The sequence below is a fragment of the Poecilia reticulata genome, chromosome 16, assembly GCF_904066995.2.
Source record: "Poecilia reticulata chromosome 16, P_reticulata-male-v2, whole genome shotgun sequence".
Classification (NCBI taxonomy): domain Eukaryota; kingdom Metazoa; phylum Chordata; class Actinopteri; order Cyprinodontiformes; family Poeciliidae; genus Poecilia; species Poecilia reticulata.
Window position 1 is genome coordinate 111633 of NC_088845.1, and position 18552 is coordinate 130184.

The 18552-nt window shown below is 44.8% G+C and overlaps 1 protein-coding gene across 5 annotated transcripts in view; it reads left to right on the forward strand.

The window, feature by feature from the left end:
- LOC103477507 (collagen alpha-6(VI) chain-like) overlaps nucleotides 1-18552 on the forward strand; it is a 54322-nt gene that overhangs the window by 11199 nt on the left and 24571 nt on the right. For 4 of the 5 annotated variants that reach the window (XM_081597574.1, XM_081597573.1, XM_081597570.1 and 1 more), the window contains exons 7-21: nucleotides 367-924; nucleotides 1193-1768; nucleotides 4051-4677; nucleotides 5198-5812; nucleotides 6332-6928; nucleotides 7453-8079; nucleotides 8600-9226; nucleotides 9751-10347; nucleotides 10872-11468; nucleotides 11993-12619; nucleotides 13144-13740; nucleotides 13827-14164; nucleotides 14708-14786; nucleotides 15202-15344; nucleotides 17459-17551. In XM_081597574.1, the coding sequence (XP_081453700.1) occupies nucleotides 367-924; nucleotides 1193-1768; nucleotides 4051-4677; nucleotides 5198-5812; nucleotides 6332-6928; nucleotides 7453-8079; nucleotides 8600-9226; nucleotides 9751-10347; nucleotides 10872-11468; nucleotides 11993-12619; nucleotides 13144-13740; nucleotides 13827-14164; nucleotides 14708-14786; nucleotides 15202-15344; nucleotides 17459-17551 (7298 nt within the window). The remainder of the gene's footprint in view (nucleotides 1-366; nucleotides 925-1192; nucleotides 1769-4050; nucleotides 4678-5197; nucleotides 5813-6331; nucleotides 6929-7452; nucleotides 8080-8599; nucleotides 9227-9750; nucleotides 10348-10871; nucleotides 11469-11992; nucleotides 12620-13143; nucleotides 13741-13826; nucleotides 14165-14707; nucleotides 14787-15201; nucleotides 15345-17458; nucleotides 17552-18552) is intronic. The other variant, XM_081597572.1, reaches the window with a different exon arrangement.

Genomic DNA, 18552 nt, shown 5'->3' on the forward strand with positions numbered 1-18552 from the left:
TGACTGCCATGACTCTACAGGTCAGTTTTCTCTGTAAAGTCAGACCTTGTTATTTAACAAAACTAAGACTTATTCCAGCAGCACTTTGTAGGAGGAGTTCCACTTCTGGATTACACGCCCCGTTGTTACATTTAATTAATTAGACTTCAAAATCTTTTGCCTTTGTTAATGTTTACCATAATAGGCTAAATATAATGGTATCTTGTGTGGGAGTATATGCCAAAGAGCACTTCTGGGTAATCTTTCAGAGAATGTGATAACTTGATAGAGTTTCCTGTTGAGGAAAGCAGAGAACCGTTTAGCTGGGCTCTGCAGTTACATTTGGACCGGATCATAATAACTGATGTTCTTGTGTTCTGTCTCCAGTTTGTGAGGACGCTCCCAGCGACGTCATCTTCTTAACTGAGAGCTCAGAGAGAATCTCTGCAGAAGACTTTAGGAAAATGAAAGAATTTATGAAATCTGTCGTTACCAAGTCTATTGTGGGCTTGAATGACATGCGTGTGGGTGTCATGCAATTCAGCACTAGGACAAAAGTAGAGTTTCGTCTGAACCAGTACTTCAGCAAGGATGAAATACTGGAAGCCATCGATAACATGAAGCAGCAAAATGGTGGGGTTGAAACAGGAAGGGCCCTCACCGAAGTTTCCCAGTTCTTCAGTGAGGCGGAAGGAGGACGTCCTACACTGAGGCAGAACCTGGTGCTGATCACCTTCAACAAGGCAACTGATGAATTCAAAGGTCCAGCAAAGGCTCTGAGGCAAAAAGGAGTGTTAATATTTTCAATTGGAGTGGTGAACAGTAACTACAGTCAGCTGTACGAAATCAGTAGCTCTTCAGACAAAGTCATCAACGAAGTAAATGTTGATCTAATAAGTGAACTGGACGGCATGCTGGCCTTGAAGTTCTGCGATCCACACAGAGGTGAGATTGGACAATGACTATCTGCTTAAGTATTTAATTTTTTCCATTGTTTATAATTTTATATCTTAGATAAAGAACAAAAGATAGAATAAAAGATAGAATAAAAGATAGTGAGGACCCTTCTTCAATCAAACTGTTTGGATCATTGTTGTTCGATGCATGAAATGTTTCCAGGAACGACTTGCTGTCATCAGCCCCATCAGGTTGAAAGCTTGGGTTTCACAGCAGTCATACAAGCTGATGTTGTCTTTACTTTTTCCACTCACAGATTGTAAGAAGATTGAAAAGGCTGATATAATATTCCTGGTGGATGGCTCAGGAAGCATAGAAAACCGCTTCAGAAGCATGCAAGTGTTTATGGAGTCTGTAGTGAACCGGAGCATAGTCAGCAGGGACTCTACCCGTTTTGGAGCCATTCTTTTCTCCAACGAACCTAAAATCAAGTTTACTCTGAATAACTACAGCTCCAAAGGAGACATTCGTAATGCTATAAAAGCTCTGGTGCCGCCAAAAGATAACACACACACCAGCGAAGCTTTGGAATATTCACTGCAGTTCTTTAACGAGGAACACGGTGGAAGGAGAAGTTTCCGAGTTCCTCAGATTCTCATGGTGATCACAGATGGGGCAGCCACAAACCCTGATAACCTAAGAAAAAATTCGGATGCGCTGCGAGCCAATAACATTACTGTCTTCAGTATAGGTGTAGAGAACGCAAACAAGAATGAGCTGCTGATCATGGCGGGAAATAATCAATCCAATGTCTTCTATGTGGATAAATTTGACCAGCTGGAGACTCTGTACCAACAAATTTCTGGAGTCATCTGCAGTATCACCAAACATCGTAAGTATGGAGAATGAATGTGTAGCGTTGATATACAACTTAACTGTCTACGTGTATACATACTAAGAAAAGGTTTTAGATATTTCACTTTCATCTCAAACACTGTAAAAAAAGCCTACAGCAGTGATGGTCATGTCAATGTCTAATGTGACGTTGAGCATCAACTCCAGTTTGACAATGGCGTATCCTGCTGTCCACAAGTCATCTTATCGTCAACTGAGGCGTTGCGTCCCTCTCTTCTTGAAAGACGGGCCTTGGGTCATTAAGGTTTTGGGATCCAGCGTTACAAGCCTCTACAGCAGTGCCCTCAAACCACATTCCTCAAGGGACCCTTGAGTACACTTTTACATGTGTCCTTACACAAGTGTCTTCACACTTGAAATAAATGGTGAAACTATCTCCCTAGCATGCAGTCAGGTTCTACAGAGCTTTGCTAATGAGCTAATATTTGAGTCAGGTGTGCTGAAGCAAAGAGATATGGGGAAATTTTTCTGCCATAATTCGAGAGCACACATTTTCAATTTGAAAGCAGGACTTCATGTCTTTCTTCTCAAAACTTGCAATGCTTGTACTCAAATTGCCCCCGATGTCCATGCGATATTGCAGAGTCGCATGAGCCAACACAACCTTACAACATCCAGAGCCTTAAGGAACTCCGGGCGGATCTCATCCACCCCCGGGGCCCTGCCACCGAGGAGCTTTTTTAACCACCTCAGTGACCGCGTCCCCAGAGATTGGAGAGCCCAACCCAGAGTTCCCAGGCTCAGCTTCCTCAACAGAAGGCATGTTGGTGGGATTGAGGAGGTCTTCGAAGTATTCCGGCCACCGGCCCACAACGTCCCGAGTTGAGGTCAGCAGCACACCATCCCCACTATAAACAGTGTTGGTGCTGCACTGCTTCCCCCTCCTGAGACGCCGGATGGTGGACCAGAATCGCCTCGAAGCCGTACGGAAATCTGTCTCCATGGCCTCTCCAAACTCCTCCCACGCCCGAGTTTTTGCCTCAGCGACCACCTAAGCCGCATGCCGCTTCGCCCGCCGGTACCCATCAGCTGCTTCTGGAGTCCCACAGGCCAAAAGGGCCCGGTAGGACTCCTTCTTCAGCTTGACAGCATCCCTCACCGAAGGTGTCCACCAACGGGTTCGAGAGTTGCCACCGCGACAGGCACCAACGACCTTGCGGCCGCAGCTCCGATAAGCCACCTTGGCAATGGAGGCACGGAACATGGTCCACTCAGACTCAATGTCCCCAACCTCCCCCGGAACGTGTTCGAAGTTCTGCCGGAGATGAGAGTTAAAGCTCCGTCTCACAGGGGACTCCGCCAGACGCTCCCAGCAGACCCTCACTACACGTTTGGGCCTGCCAGGTCTGACCGGCTTCCAAAAAAAAGTGTGCTTTTGAATTATGGCTCCCACAAAAAGAGTCCTTGTGGTCCATGGACATAAAATCAGGCCTGTGTTCTTCATGAAGGGGCTCAATTGCGGAAAAATGAGGTTATTCGGGTAGCATGTCACAAAATGTAGGGCAGTTCTGGATTGACAAGACACACCGGTCTTCCCTGTAACACCACCACTGAGGGCTTGTCTGGTGACGCCAAACCCCACATATCATTGGTAGCCATCATTTCTGCTCAATATCATTCAAATCTTTTAGCATATAGCACTGAAGCCCACTGGCCTCTGGTCCAGTGTAGATGCTCCTTGCTCCTGGTGGTCTGGTCTGCTTTCCCTGCAGGTCATCTAGCTTGCAGACCATGCGAATGAAAACAGTCCTGAATGGTCTGAGCCTCTCAAGTCCACTTACTGCTTTTGGAGCGGACTTCGGTCCCCATTGTGTTCACAAATGTGCCATGCCAGAGTTTACTTCTACCAAACCCAGACAAAGGTTTATAGGCGGAACAGAGTTCACTTTTTTGGTCCACATTCACACATCCCAAACACACCAAAGGTTTGGGGACGATGTCACATTGCAAACTCCAGTCAAACTGGGGGATGACTAAGGCAGATGATACGGGGCTGGTGTGGATACACCTTTGGTCTCATAATGTCAGGAAGTAAACAGTTGGACATGTGCATTCAGAGGTTTAGAGAAGAAAGTCACATTGAGCTCACCCTAAAAGGTTAAATTAGATTCTTGGTTCATTCTAAAATTTCACCTGAAACCTAAACATCCCCAGGTTTTTCTGGTCAGAAGATACATTTGTATGTGAATCTCAAAGCATTGTGTTGTGATTATCTCCTGCTCAGCTTTTCTCCCTGTGAATGTGTTTTTTCTTTGGCAGCTTGTGAACTGATGGACCTGGTCTTTCTGATTGATCGCTCTGGCAGCATCACCTCCGCGAATCACAATACTGTGAAAAACTTCACAGCAGAAATTGTGATCAGGTTGGAAATCAGTGATAAACTTACCCACATTGGACTCGCGCAGTTCAGTGCAGATTTCCAACATGAGTTTTACCTCAATGATTACTACTCTGAAAAGGACATAGTTGATCACATAAAGATGATAGGATATTCAGGAGGAGAAACCTACCTCGGCAGAGCCCTGAGGTCAATGAAGCAGTACTTCAGCCCGTTGCGAGGCAGCCGCATCCAGAGGAAAGTGCCCCAGACTCTGGTGCTGCTTTCGGATGGTAATTCTTATGATGAAGTGGAAAATCCAGCCAATGAACTCAGAGCACTTGGCATTGATATATTTGCTGTAGCAATTGGAGATGTTTATCGAACCCAGCTCCTTAAGATCACTGGTGACCCACGAAAAATGATTGGTGTTGGTGACATAAACAACCTGCCAAACTTCAAGACGAAGGTGGTTGATGCCATTTGTAAGGAGGAGGAGAAGCCTGTTCCCCCTACTGTTCCCCCTCGTCCTCCTGTTCCCACTATTGTTCCCTCCCGTCCTCCCTCCGGTAAGTTGATAAAATGTGTTTCTGTCCCATCAGATTTGTCTGATGGGACAGATGAGAATGTATTGAAACCGTGCCAGAGTTCACTTCTACCAAACCCAGACCAAGGTTAATAAGCGGACTAGAGTGCACTTTATTGGTCCACATTCATACCTCCCAAACACACCAAAGATGTGTGTTTGGGGATGATGTCACATTGCAAACTCCAGTGTGCCTTAACCACATTGGAGTTTGACTAAGGCAGATGATACGGGGCTGGTGTGGATGCACATTTGGTCTGATGATGTCAGGATGTAAACAGTTGGACATGTGCATTCAGAGGTTTAGAGAAGAAAGTTACATTTAGTTCACCCTAAAAGGTTAAATTGGATTCTTGCTTCATTCTAAAATTTCACCTGAAAGCCAAACATCCCCAGGTTATTCTGGTCAGAGTATGTATGTTTGTACGTGAATCTCAAAGCATTGTGTTGTGATTATCTCCTGCTTAGCTTTTCTCCCTGTGAATGTGTTTTTTCTTTGGCAGCTTGTGAACTGATGGACCTGGTCTTTCTGATTGATCGCTCTGGCAGCATCACCTCTGCGAATCACAATACTATGAAAAACTTTGCAGCAGAAATTGTGATGAGGTTGGAAATCAGTAATAAACTTACCCACATTGGACTCGCACAGTTCAGTGCAGATTTCCGACATGAGTTTTACCTCAATGATTACTACTCTGTAAAAGGCATAGTTGATAAGATAAAGACGATAAGATATTCAGGAGGAGAAACCTACCTCGGCAGAGCCCTGCGGTCTATAAAGGAGTACTTCAGCCCGTTGCGAGGCAGCCGCATCCAGAGGAAAGTGCCCCAGACTCTGGTGCTGCTTTCGGATGGTAATTCTTACGATGAAGTGGAAAATCCAGCCAATGAACTCAGAGCACTTGGCATTGATATATTTGCTGTAGCAATTGGAGATGTTTATCGAACCCAGCTCCTTAAGATCACTGGTGACCCACGAAAAATTATTACTGTTGGTGACATAAACAACCTGCCAAACTTCAAGACGAAGGTGGTTGATGCCATCTGTAAGGAGGAGGAGAAGCCTGTTCCCCCTAGTCCTCCTGTTCCCACTATTGTTCCCTCTCGTCCTCCCTCCGGTAAGTTGATAAAATGTGTTTCTGTCCCATCAGACGAATCTAATGGGACAGATGAGAATGTATTCACACCGTGCCAGAGTTTACGTCTACCAAACCCAGACCTAGGTTAATAAGCGGAGTAGAGTGCACTTTTTTGGTCCACATTCACACCTCCCAAACACACCAAAATGTGTGTTTGGGGATGATGTCACATTGCAAACTCCAGCCTGCCTTAGCCAAACTGGAGTTTGACTAAGGCAGATGATACGGGGCTGGTGTGGATGCACCTTTGGTCTGATGATGTCAGGATGTAAACAGTTGGACATGTGCATTCAGAGGTTTCGAGTAGAACGTCACATTTAGTTCACCCTAAAAGGTTAAATTGGATTCTTGCTTCATTCTAAAATTTCACCTGAAAGCCAAACATCCCCAGGTGTTTCTGGTCAGAGTATGTATGTTTGTACGTGAATCTCAAAGCATTGTGTTGTGATTATCTCCTGCTCAGCTTTTCTCCCTGTGAATGTGTTTTTTCTTTGGCAGCTTGTGAACTGATGGACCTGGTCTTTCTGATTGATCGCTCTGGCAGCATCACCTCCGCGAATCACAATACTATGAAAAACTTTGCAGCAGAAATTGTGATGAGGTTGGAAATCAGTGATAAACTTACCCACATTGGACTCGCGCAGTTCAGTGCAGATTTCCGACATGAGTTTTACCTCAATGATTACTACTCTGTAAAGGGCATAGTTGATAAGATAAAGACGATAAGATATTCAGGAGGAGAAACCTACCTTGGCAGAGCCCTGCGGTCTATAAAGGAGTACTTCAGCCCGTTGCGAGGCAGCCGCATCCAGAGGAAAGTGCCCCAGACTCTGGTGCTGCTTTCGGATGGTAATTCTTACGATGAAGTGGAAAATGCAGCCAATGAACTCAGAGCACTTGGCATTGATATATTTGCTGTAGCAATTGGAGATGTTTATCGAACCCAGCTCCTTAAGATCACTGGTGACCCACGAAAAATTATTACTGTTGGTGACATAAACAACCTGCCAAACTTCAAGACGAAGGTGGTTGATGCCATCTGTACGGAGGAGGAGAAGCTTGTTCCCCCTACTGTTCCCCCTCGTCCTCCCTCCGGTAAGTTGATAAAATGTGTTTCTGTCCCATCAGCTTCGTCTGATGGGACAGATGCGAATGTATTCACACCGTGCCAGAGTTTACGTCTACCAAACCCAGACCAAGGTTAATAAGCGGACCACAGTGCACTTTTTTGGTCCACATTCACACCTCCCAAACACACCAAAGATGTGTGTTTGGGGATGATGTCACATTGCAAACTCCAGCCTGCCTTAGCCAAACTGGAGTTTGACTAAGGCAGATGATACGGGGCTGGTGTGGATACACCTTTGGTCTGATGATGTCAGGATGTAAACAGTTGGACATGTGCATTCAGAGGTTTCGAGTAGAACGTCACATTTAGTTCACCCTAAAAGGTTAAATTGGATTCTTGCTTCATTCTAAAATTTCACCTGAAAGCCAAACATCCCCAGGTGTTTCTGGTCAGAGTATGTATGTTTGTACGTACGTGAATCTCAAAGCATTGTGTTGTGATTATCTCCTGCTCAGCTTTTCTTCCTGTGAATGTGTTTTTTCTTTGGCAGCTTGTGAACTGATGGACCTGGTCTTTCTGATTGATCGCTCTGGCAGCATCACCTCTGCGAATCACAATACTATGAAAAACTTTGCAGCAGAAATTGTGATGAGGTTGGAAATCAGTGATAAACTTACCCACATTGGACTCGCGCAGTTCAGTGCAGATTTCCGACATGAGTTTTATCTCAATGATTACTACTCTGTAAAGGGCATAGTTGATAAGATAAAGACGATAAGATATTCAGGAGGAGAAACCTACCTCGGCAGAGCCCTGCGGTCTATAAAGGAGTACTTCAGCCCGTTGCGAGGCAGCCGCATCCAGAGGAAAGTGCCCCAGACTCTGGTGCTGCTTTCGGATGGTAATTCTTACGATGAAGTGGAAAATGCAGCCAATGAACTCAGAGCACTTGGCATTGATATATTTGCTGTAGCAATTGGAGATGTTTATCGAACCCAGCTCCTTAAGATCACTGGTGACCCACGAAAAATTATTACTGTTGGTGACATAAACAACCTGCCAAACTTCAAGACGAAGGTGGTTGATGCCATCTGTACGGAGGAGGAGAAGCTTGTTCCCACTATTGTTCCTCCTCGTCCTCCTGTTCCCACTATTGTTCCCCCTCGTCCTCCCTCCGGTAAGTTGATAAAATGTGTTTCTGTCCCATCAGCTTCGTCTGATGGGACAGATGCGAATGTATTCACACCGTGCCAGAGTTTACGTCTACCAAACCCAGACCAAGGTTAATAAGCGGACCACAGTGCACTTTTTTGGTCCACATTCACACCTCCCAAACACACCAAAGATGTGTGTTTGGGGATGATGTCACATTGCAAACTCCAGCCTGCCTTAGCCAAACTGGAGTTTGACTAAGGCAGATGATACGGGGCTGGTGTGGAAGCACCTTTGGTCTGATGATGTCAGGATGTAAACAGTTGGACATGTGCATTCAGAGGTTTAGAGAAGAAAGTCACATTTAGTTCACCCTAAAAGGTTAAATTGGATTCTTGCTTCATTCTAAAATTTCACCTGAAAGCCAAACATCCCCAGGTTTTTCTGGTCAGAGTATGTATGTTTGTACGTGAATCTCAAAGCATTGTGTTGTGATTATCTCCTGCTCAGCTTTTCTCCCTGTGAATGTGTTTTTTCTTTGGCAGCTTGTGAACTGATGGACCTGGTCTTTCTGATTGATCGCTCTGGCAGCATCACCTCTGCGAATCACAATACTATGAAAAACTTTGCAGCAGAAATTGTGATGAGGTTTGAAATCAGTGATAAACTTACCCACATTGGACTCGCGCAGTTCAGTGCAGATTTCCAACATGAGTTTTACCTCAATGATTACTACTCTGTAAAGGGCATAGTTGATAAGATAAAGATGATAAGATATTCAGGAGGAGAAACCTACCTCGGCAGAGCCCTGAGGTCTATAAAGGAGTACTTCAGCCCGTTGCGAGGCAGCCGCATCCAGAGGAAAGTGCCCCAGACTCTGGTGCTGCTTTCGGATGGTAATTCTTACGATGAAGTGGAAAATGCAGCCAATGAACTCAGAGCACTTGGCATTGATATATTTGCTGTAGCAATTGGAGATGTTTATCGAACCCAGCTCCTTAAGATCACTGGTGACCCACGAAAAATTATTACTGTTGGTGACATAAACAACCTGCCAAACTTCAAGACGAAGGTGGTTGATGCCATCTGTACGGAGGAGGAGAAGCTTGTTCCCACTATAGTTCCTCCTCGTCCTCCTGTTCCCACTATTGTTCCCTCTCGTCCTCCCTCCGGTAAGTTGATAAAATGTGTTTCTGTCCCATCAGATTCGTCTGATGGGACAGATGAGAATGTATTCAAACCGTGCCAGAGTTCACTTCTACCAAACCCAGACCAAGGTTAATAAGCGGACCACAGTGCGCTTTTTTGGTCCACATTTACACCTCCCAAACACACCAAAGATGTGTGTTTGGGGATGATGTCACATTGCAAACTCCAGCCTGCCTTAGCCAGACTGGAGTTTGACTAATGCAGATGATACGGGGCTGGTGTGGATACACCTTTGGTCTGATGATGTCAGGATGTAAACAGTTGGACATGTGCGTTCAGAGGTTTCGAGTAGAACGTCACATTTAGTTCACCCTAAAAGGTTAAATTGGATTCTTGCTTCATTCTAAAATTTCACCTGAAAGCCAAACATCCCCAGGTGTTTCTGGTCAGAGTATGTATGTTTGTACGTACGTGAATCTCAAAGCATTGTGTTGTGATTATCTCCTGCTCAGCTTTTCTTCCTGTGAATGTGTTTTTTCTTTGGCAGCTTGTGAACTGATGGACCTGGTCTTTCTGATTGATCGCTCTGGCAGCATCACCTCCGCGAATCACAATACTATGAAAAACTTTGCAGCAGAAATTGTGATGAGGTTGGAAATCAGTGATAAACTTACCCACATTGGACTCGCGCAGTTCAGTGCAGATTTCCGACATGAGTTTTATCTCAATGATTACTACTCTGTAAAGGGCATAGTTGATAAGATAAAGACGATAAGATATTCAGGAGGAGAAACCTACCTCGGCAGAGCCCTGCGGTCTATAAAGGAGTACTTCAGCCCGTTGCGAGGCAGCCGCATCCAGAGGAAAGTGCCCCAGACTCTGGTGCTGCTTTCGGATGGTAATTCTTACGATGAAGTGGAAAATGCAGCCAATGAACTCAGAGCACTTGGCATTGATATATTTGCTGTAGCAATTGGAGATGTTTATCGAACCCAGCTCCTTAAGATCACTGGTGACCCACGAAAAATTATTACTGTTGGTGACATAAACAACCTGCCAAACTTCAAGACGAAGGTGGTTGATGCCATCTGTAAGGAGGAGGAGAAGCCTGTTCCCCCTACTGTTCCCCCTCGTCCTCCCTCCGGTAAGTTGATAAAATGTGTTTCTGTCCCATCAGACGAATCTAATGGGACAGATGAGAATGTATTCACACCGTGCCAGAGTTCACTTCTACCAAACCCAGACCAAGGTTAATAAGCGGACCACAGTGCACTTTTTTGGTCCACATTCACACCTCCCAAACACACCAAAGATGTGTGTTTGGGGATGATGTCACATTGCAAACTCCAGCCTGCCTTAGCCAAACTGGAGTTTGACTAAGGCAGATGATACGGGGCTGGTGTGGAAGCACCTTTGGTCTGATGATGTCAGGATGTAAACAGTTGGACATGTGCGTTCAGAGGTTTCGAGTAGAACGTCACATTTAGTTCACCCTAAAAGGTTAAATTGGATTCTTGCTTCATTCTAAAATTTCACCTGAAAGCCAAACATCCCCAGGTGTTTCTGGTCAGAGTATGTATGTTTGTACGTACGTGAATCTCAAAGCATTGTGTTGTGATTATCTCCTGCTCAGCTTTTCTTCCTGTGAATGTGTTTTTTCTTTGGCAGCTTGTGAACTGATGGACCTGGTCTTTCTGATTGATCGCTCTGGCAGCATCACCTCTGCGAATCACAATACTATGAAAAACTTTGCAGCAGAAATTGTGATGAGGTTGGAAATCAGTGATAAACTTACCCACATTGGACTCGCGCAGTTCAGTGCAGATTTCCGACATGAGTTTTATCTCAATGATTACTACTCTGTAAAGGGCATAGTTGATAAGATAAAGACGATAAGATATTCAGGAGGAGAAACCTACCTCGGCAGAGCCCTGCGGTCTATAAAGGAGTACTTCAGCCCGTTGCGAGGCAGCCGCATCCAGAGGAAAGTGCCCCAGACTCTGGTGCTGCTTTCGGATGGTAATTCTTACGATGAAGTGGAAAATGCAGCCAATGAACTCAGAGCACTTGGCATTGATATATTTGCTGTAGCAATTGGAGATGTTTATCGAACCCAGCTCCTTAAGATCACTGGTGACCCACGAAAAATTATTACTGTTGGTGACATAAACAACCTGCCAAACTTCAAGACGAAGGTGGTTGATGCCATCTGTAAGGAGGAGGAGAAGCCTGTTCCCCCTACTGTTCCCCCTCGTCCTCCCTCCGGTAAGTTGATAAAATGTGTTTCTGTCCCATCAGCTTCGTCTGATGGGACAGATGAGAATGTATTCACACCGTGCCAGAGTTTACGTCTACCAAACCCAGACCAAGGTTAATAAGCGGACCACAGTGCACTTTTTTGGTCCACATTCACACCTCCCAAACACACCAAAGATGTGTGTTTGGGGATGATGTCACATTGCAAACTCCAGCCTGCCTTAGCCAAACTGGAGTTTGACTAAGGCAGATGATACGGGGCTGGTGTGGAAGCACCTTTGGTCTGATGATGTCAGGATGTAAACAGTTGGACATGTGCATTCAGAGGTTTAGAGAAGAAAGTCACATTTAGTTCACCCTAAAAGGTTAAATTGGATTCTTGCTTCATTCTAAAATTTCACCTGAAAGCCAAACATCCCCAGGTGTTTCTGGTCAGAGTATGTATGTTTGTACGTACGTGAATCTCAAAGCATTGTGTTGTGATTATCTCCTGCTCAGCTTTTCTTCCTGTGAATGTGTTTTTCCTTTGGCAGCTTGTGAACTGATGGACCTGGTCTTTCTGATTGATCGCTCTGGCAGCATCACCTCTGCGAATCACAATACTATGAAAAACTTTGCAGCAGAAATTGTGATGAGGTTTGAAATCAGTGATAAACTTACCCACATTGGACTCGCGCAGTTCAGTGCAGATTTCCAACATGAGTTTTACCTCAATGATTACTACTCTGTAAAGGGCATAGTTGATAAGATAAAGACGATAAGATATTCAGGAGGAGAAACCTACCTCGGCAGAGCCCTGCGGTCTATAAAGGAGTACTTCAGCCCGTTGCGAGGCAGCCGCATCCAGAGGAAAGTGCCCCAGACTCTGGTGCTGCTTTCGGATGGTAATTCTTACGATGAAGTGGAAAATGCAGCCAATGAACTCAGAGCACTTGGCATTGATATATTTGCTGTAGCAATTGGAGATGTTTATCGAACCCAGCTCCTTAAGATCACTGGTGACCCACGAAAAATTATTACTGTTGGTGACATAAACAACCTGCCAAACTTCAAGACGAAGGTGGTTGATGCCATCTGTACGGAGGAGGAGAAGCTTGTTCCCACTATAGTTCCTCCTCGTCCTCCTGTTCCCACTATTGTTCCCTCTCGTCCTCCCTCCGGTAAGTTGATAAAATGTGTTTCTGTCCCATCAGATTCGTCTGATGGGACAGATGAGAATGTATTCAAACCGTGCCAGAGTTCACTTCTACCAAACCCAGACCAAGGTTAATAAGCGGACCACAGTGCGCTTTTTTGGTCCACATTTACACCTCCCAAACACACCAAAGATGTGTGTTTGGGGATGATGTCACATTGCAAACTCCAGCCTGCCTTAGCCAGACTGGAGTTTGACTAATGCAGATGATACGGGGCTGGTGTGGATACACCTTTGGTCTGATGATGTCAGGATGTAAACAGTTGGACATGTGCATTCAGAGGTTTAGAGTAGAACGTCACATTTAGTTCACCCTAAAAGGTTAAATTGGATTCTTGCTTCATTCTAAAATTTCACCTGAAAGCCAAACATCCCCAGGTGTTTCTGGTCAGAGTATGTATGTTTGTACGTACGTGAATCTCAAAGCATTGTGTTGTGATTATCTCCTGCTCAGCTTTTCTTCCTGTGAATGTGTTTTTTCTTTGGCAGCTTGTGAACTGATGGACCTGGTCTTTCTGATTGATCGCTCTGGCAGCATCACCTCTGCGAATCACAATACTATGAAAAACTTTGCAGCAGAAATTGTGATGAGGTTGGAAATCAGTGATAAACTTACCCACATTGGACTCGCGCAGTTCAGTGCAGATTTCCGACATGAGTTTTACCTCAATGATTACTACTCTGTAAAAGGCATAGTTGATAAGATAAAGACGATAAGATATTCAGGAGGAGAAACCTACCTCGGCAGAGCCCTGCGGTCTATAAAGGAGTACTTCAGCCCGTTGCGAGGCAGCCGCATCCAGAGGAAAGTGCCCCAGACTCTGGTGCTGCTTTCGGATGGTAATTCTTACGATGAAGTGGAAAATGCTGCCAATGAACTCAGAGCACTTGGCATTGATATATTTGCTGTAGCAATTGGAGATGTTTATCGAACCCAGCTCCTTAAGATCACTGGTGACCCACGAAAAATTATTACTGTAGGTGACATAAACAACCTGCCAAACTTCAAGACGAAGGTGGTTGATGCCATCTGTAAGGAGAAGGAGAAGCCTGTTCCCCCTACTGTTCCCTCTCGTCCTCCCTCCGGTAAGTTGATAAAATGTGTTTCTGTCCCATCAGATGAATCTGTGTTTACCTGGTGGAACTCAAGCTGCCTCCTTTTCTTCCTTTAGTTGAAAACTGCACCATCGACATCGCCGTAGGGTTTGATATTTCTGAAGGTACTGTCAATGTGCCGCTTTTCAGACTTGTTAGGCCCCTCCAGGAAATCGTCCATTACGTAGCTAAGGTGAACGACCTGTGTTGCTCGGCTTCTGTCCCCACCCGGATCTCCTTCAGCATCATAGATGTAGATGGCAGCTCCTTGTTCGACAGAAACTTTGAGGCTTTCAAGGAGGATGTTCTGAGGAGCGTCATGTACTTTTCATGGTCCAGGGCCACTTCCTTCAACACTGCCATGCTGAAATATTTCAGGGCCAAGTTTGAGTCCAAATCCAAAGCAAAAGTCAAGGTGAGGTTATGTCTTCATGTGGTTGGTTCCTCTTAAATCTGAGGTTGAGTTCAATCAGCTGCATCATATCTTGAGGACACTATTGCAGTTATGGCTGTTAGCAATAAAAATAGAGAATGTGATCTGTTCTAAAGGTACACAGTTCCATCTTAGAACAGAATTGCTTTTTCTTCAAATTTGCAATTATGTAATCAGATTTTCAGCAGACCGTCTCTGACTCCCCCACAGCAAACATAGCAAAACCTGGACATACTGTTAGTCGGTCCATGTTTCTGTATTAATATCCTTTTTATTGCTCTAATTTCATATTTTATTTTCTGAGAAACTGTTGGATTTGTTTTAAGCTGAAAACCAGAATCATCAAACCAAACAGAAATAACTAGTGAAATATTTCACTCTGGGATGGATCCATTTCTATCGTTTGAATTTAATTATTGAACTAAAGATCAGTTCCAATGACATTTCATTTATCTGTATTGTTCATCCAGGTTTCAGAGCTCTTAACAGCTTAGTTAATCTAATGTGATGGACATTTTCCATCAGGTGCTGCTGATTTTCTCTGATGGACTTGATGAACACGTGGCGACACTGAAGCAGGAATCTGAGCGGCTAAGAGCCTCTGGTAACACCACCGCATATTTTCAGTTTCATTTGAACTTCAGCTGCAGATTTCTGTCGCTTTTCTCCGTCTTCTTAAATTTGGGTGATAGTTATAATAGGTAATATATATAATCAATCATATTAATATTAAAATGATGAAGAATTGAAAGACATGTAATTTAATCAATTGTAGATAAAGAAGAGCCGCTGAGCTGCTTATGATCTGGAGCATTTTCCACAGATTACGGTAGTCTGGATCTTTCTACTGACATTTTGGGAAATCATCAGATATTAAAAAACAACCTTAGATTGTTATATCATCACCTTATTTAACAGAAGGTGGAGCTCCATCTGATTGACTCACTGACACTGCAAAGTAAGGAACAATCGTGATTTAAAGTATCAGTCCTGAAGCCTTAGGTGTTTGTCTTTTGCAGGAGTCAGCGCCCTGTTCGCCGTGGCCTTGAAGGACGCGGCTGCCCCGCAGCTCCAGATGGTCGAGTTTGGACGGGGATACTACTACCAGGCTCCTCTGAGTATCAGAGACCTGAGCATCAGCAGCACCATCCTGCAACAGATGGTGAGTTTAGAAAAAGTCGCTTTAAACCATTTTAAAGGTTTTGTGAATGAGAACGCACCCAGACGCCTAGTCACTGGAGGTGCCAATCTTTTGCTAAACTGGACAAAGGAACAGTTAGCTCCAATAGACCGGACCCCTGTGGTCCAACTTATTAAGGTTGGCAGCTTAATGAGGGCACCGGGGAAGGATTACCCTGTTGTGGATCAGTTTGGCAGGTGGAATATGTACGGAAGGAGCTGGTCATTTTCTCCCCAAAGATGATGGTTTAAAAAACATAAAGATGGACTACATGACTGCATTGGACCATCTCCATGCCTGCAGCTAAGCTACTTAGTATTGGTCAGTATCTGTAATGGCAGAGTCATGGAGCCGAGGAATGAAGGTTGGTCCAGTCCAGCTTATAAACGACTGCAGCTCAAACTGCTGATATAGATCCTGGTTGTGATAGAAAGATTTGCGAATACATGACCTCTTTTTCGCCTCATGGGGTTGCGGACCTGTCCGGGGCCCCTCCGCTAACTATGGACACTGTTAGGATGGTCCTTAGCGACTGGATTAAGTAGGAGACTTGATCCTACTTAATCCAGTGCAGTGTAAACACCCACTGGGTGTTTATTCACCAACGTTTAACTAACAACCCTGCTTCACCCACCAAGAAACAGGGTAAAACAAAATACATACACACAAACATTTGACAAAAATAAGCAAATCTTCAGAATAATACTATTAATTTTAAGCACCTCTAAAAAGACATTTCTATAAATATAAATCTAACATTGAACTTCTAAAGTGCATAGCTCTATTGCTCTCCCTTCCATCTGCTTTGGTCTCTTCCGGAACCTTTGAAAGGTGCTCAGGGCCCCGGGGAAACTTTTACCCTGAACACCCTGCAGAGGAAGAGGCAGAGCAGAGGACGTGGCTTTGTGTATAAGCCACATATACACAAAGTCTTCAAACATTTCAGTGCATTTCAGTCACAATAATGTGTCTGTTATCCACTTGTTTGTTTTATTTTAACAGGACACCATCTGTTCCAGCTGAGATGACACTGCATAAAAACCAAACAATAAAATACTTCAATTTGTTTGTACCTGTTTCATTTATCATTCAATACACATTTTAAGTGTTTTTCAGCCAAGTAATGAAGACCTTCATTACAGACAGTAAACACCGTAACTGATCCATGTTGATAAATTATATTTTCCTTGCTTTCACTTGGATGGTCGGGTGAGTGTGTGTCTGAGGAAAACATGATTCTAGGAACAGAGCGACTGAGATTGTTCTCTCTATTTGTTTTTGCCAGCTTATTCCTGGCTTCTTGTTCAAGTCAAACTAATGTGTCTGTGATCGTAACACACCTGGTTGGAGCTCAGAGACGGCGGTATTTACAAAAGTTGGAAATAACTATCGTAGAAACCGACCCATCCCTCCTTTCTCCTGATGTGTTGATTAAATTGCCGATTTGGCCTGAATTCACAGCATGAGACGTTTCCCCTTACACTGGAGCAGATTCAAAAACGGATGAGATGCTACGGGGTTTTTCCACACATGCTAGGCTACATGACGGTGCGGCATTGTCTCCATGGTTACTACCTCGGTACCTTCTCCATAATACAATATTTGATTGCATCTTTCTAATCATACTCACTTATAAAGTATATGAACATTAGTCTTCTTACCTTGTAAAGGCTGACAGTCATTATGATTGACGGCTGCTATCCATCGCCGCTGCATCTTCCCTCATTAAATAAAATAAAACAAGCAGCCTGCCCCGTCCTGTGAGCATTTTAAAGTGAAATCAACTAAATAAAAGCGACGTCAGGTGACCAGCTGTCTGGTTTTCACAAGCTTCACATGATCACATGGGTTGTTTTGACGTCCATCGTGGCGGAGTGAGCGACGTTCTGAAGAGCCTGACGTCACATGCAAAGAATCATTATGTCTTATTAATCGCCCAAAGATGCTGTTAGTTGGCATTACTACCGTAAAAACTAACATGTCTTTACAACATTAAACCGGAAACTGTTTTGCACAGGATGGGATTGAGATAAATTTTTTGCTGGACTGCTGTTGCTGAATTTTGATTTTTGTTTATTCCTTGTGACTTCTTGCAGAGCTCAGTAGCGGATCGGGTTTGCTGCAACGTTTCGTGTAAATGTTCAGGACCTCCAGGCCCTCATGGTCCTCCTGGGCAATCTGGAACAAAGGTGAGAGAAAAATTTTTCTCTATTTCCAGAACTACAGCAATGTTTCGACTGTATGTTCACTGTAAGGTCCAACATTTCTGCAACTTTTCAGGCTCACTGAGTCGGCCTTATTCCTCATCTTACCTGTGTTTTGGACTGTTGTCTCAGCAGTAACTTTGTCAGGTAACTTCAAGTAAGTAGGGAAAAGCTGATGCAAAACTTTGTGGTAGCTCAGGTGATAGCTTTGTCTAGGAGAGAGGCAGGGTTAAACAGTGAAACACTGGGTCAGCCCCAACAGCAGCACTTTCACCAGCAAAATCAATCCAAACACATGCTATACATAAACCATCCATTCATCCATCCATTTTCTTCTGCTTCCTCCGGGGTCGGGTCGCGGGGGCAGCAGCTTCAGAAGGGAGACCCAGACTTCCCTCCCCAGCCACTTCTTCCAGCTCCTCCAGGAACCCCAAGACGTTCCCAGGCCATAGAGAGACATCGTCCCTCCAGCGTGTCCTGGGTCTCCCCTCCTCCCGGTGGGACCTGAACTCCTCACCAGGGAGGCGTCCAGGAGGCATCCTGACCAGATGCCCGAGCCTCAACTGGCTCCTCTCGACATGGAGGAGCAGCGGCTCTACTCTGAGTCCCTCCCGGATGACCGAGCTTCTCTCTCTAAGGGAGAGCCCAGCCACCCTGCGGAGGAGGAAACCCATTTCGGCCGCTTGTACCCGTGATCTCGTTCTTTCGGTCATGACCCAAAGCTCATGACCATAGATGAGGGTGGGAACGTAGATCGACCGGTAAATCGAGAGCTTCGCTTTTTGGCTCAGCTCTCTCTTCACCGCGACGGACCGGTACAGCGCCCGCTTCACAGCAGACGCTGCCCCAATCCGCCTGTCGATCTCCCGCTCCCTTCTTCCCTCATTCGTGAACAAGATCCCCAGATACTTAAACTCCTCCACTTGAGGCAGGACGACCCCCCTGACCCGGAGAAGGCACTCTACCCTTTTCCGGCTCAAGACCAT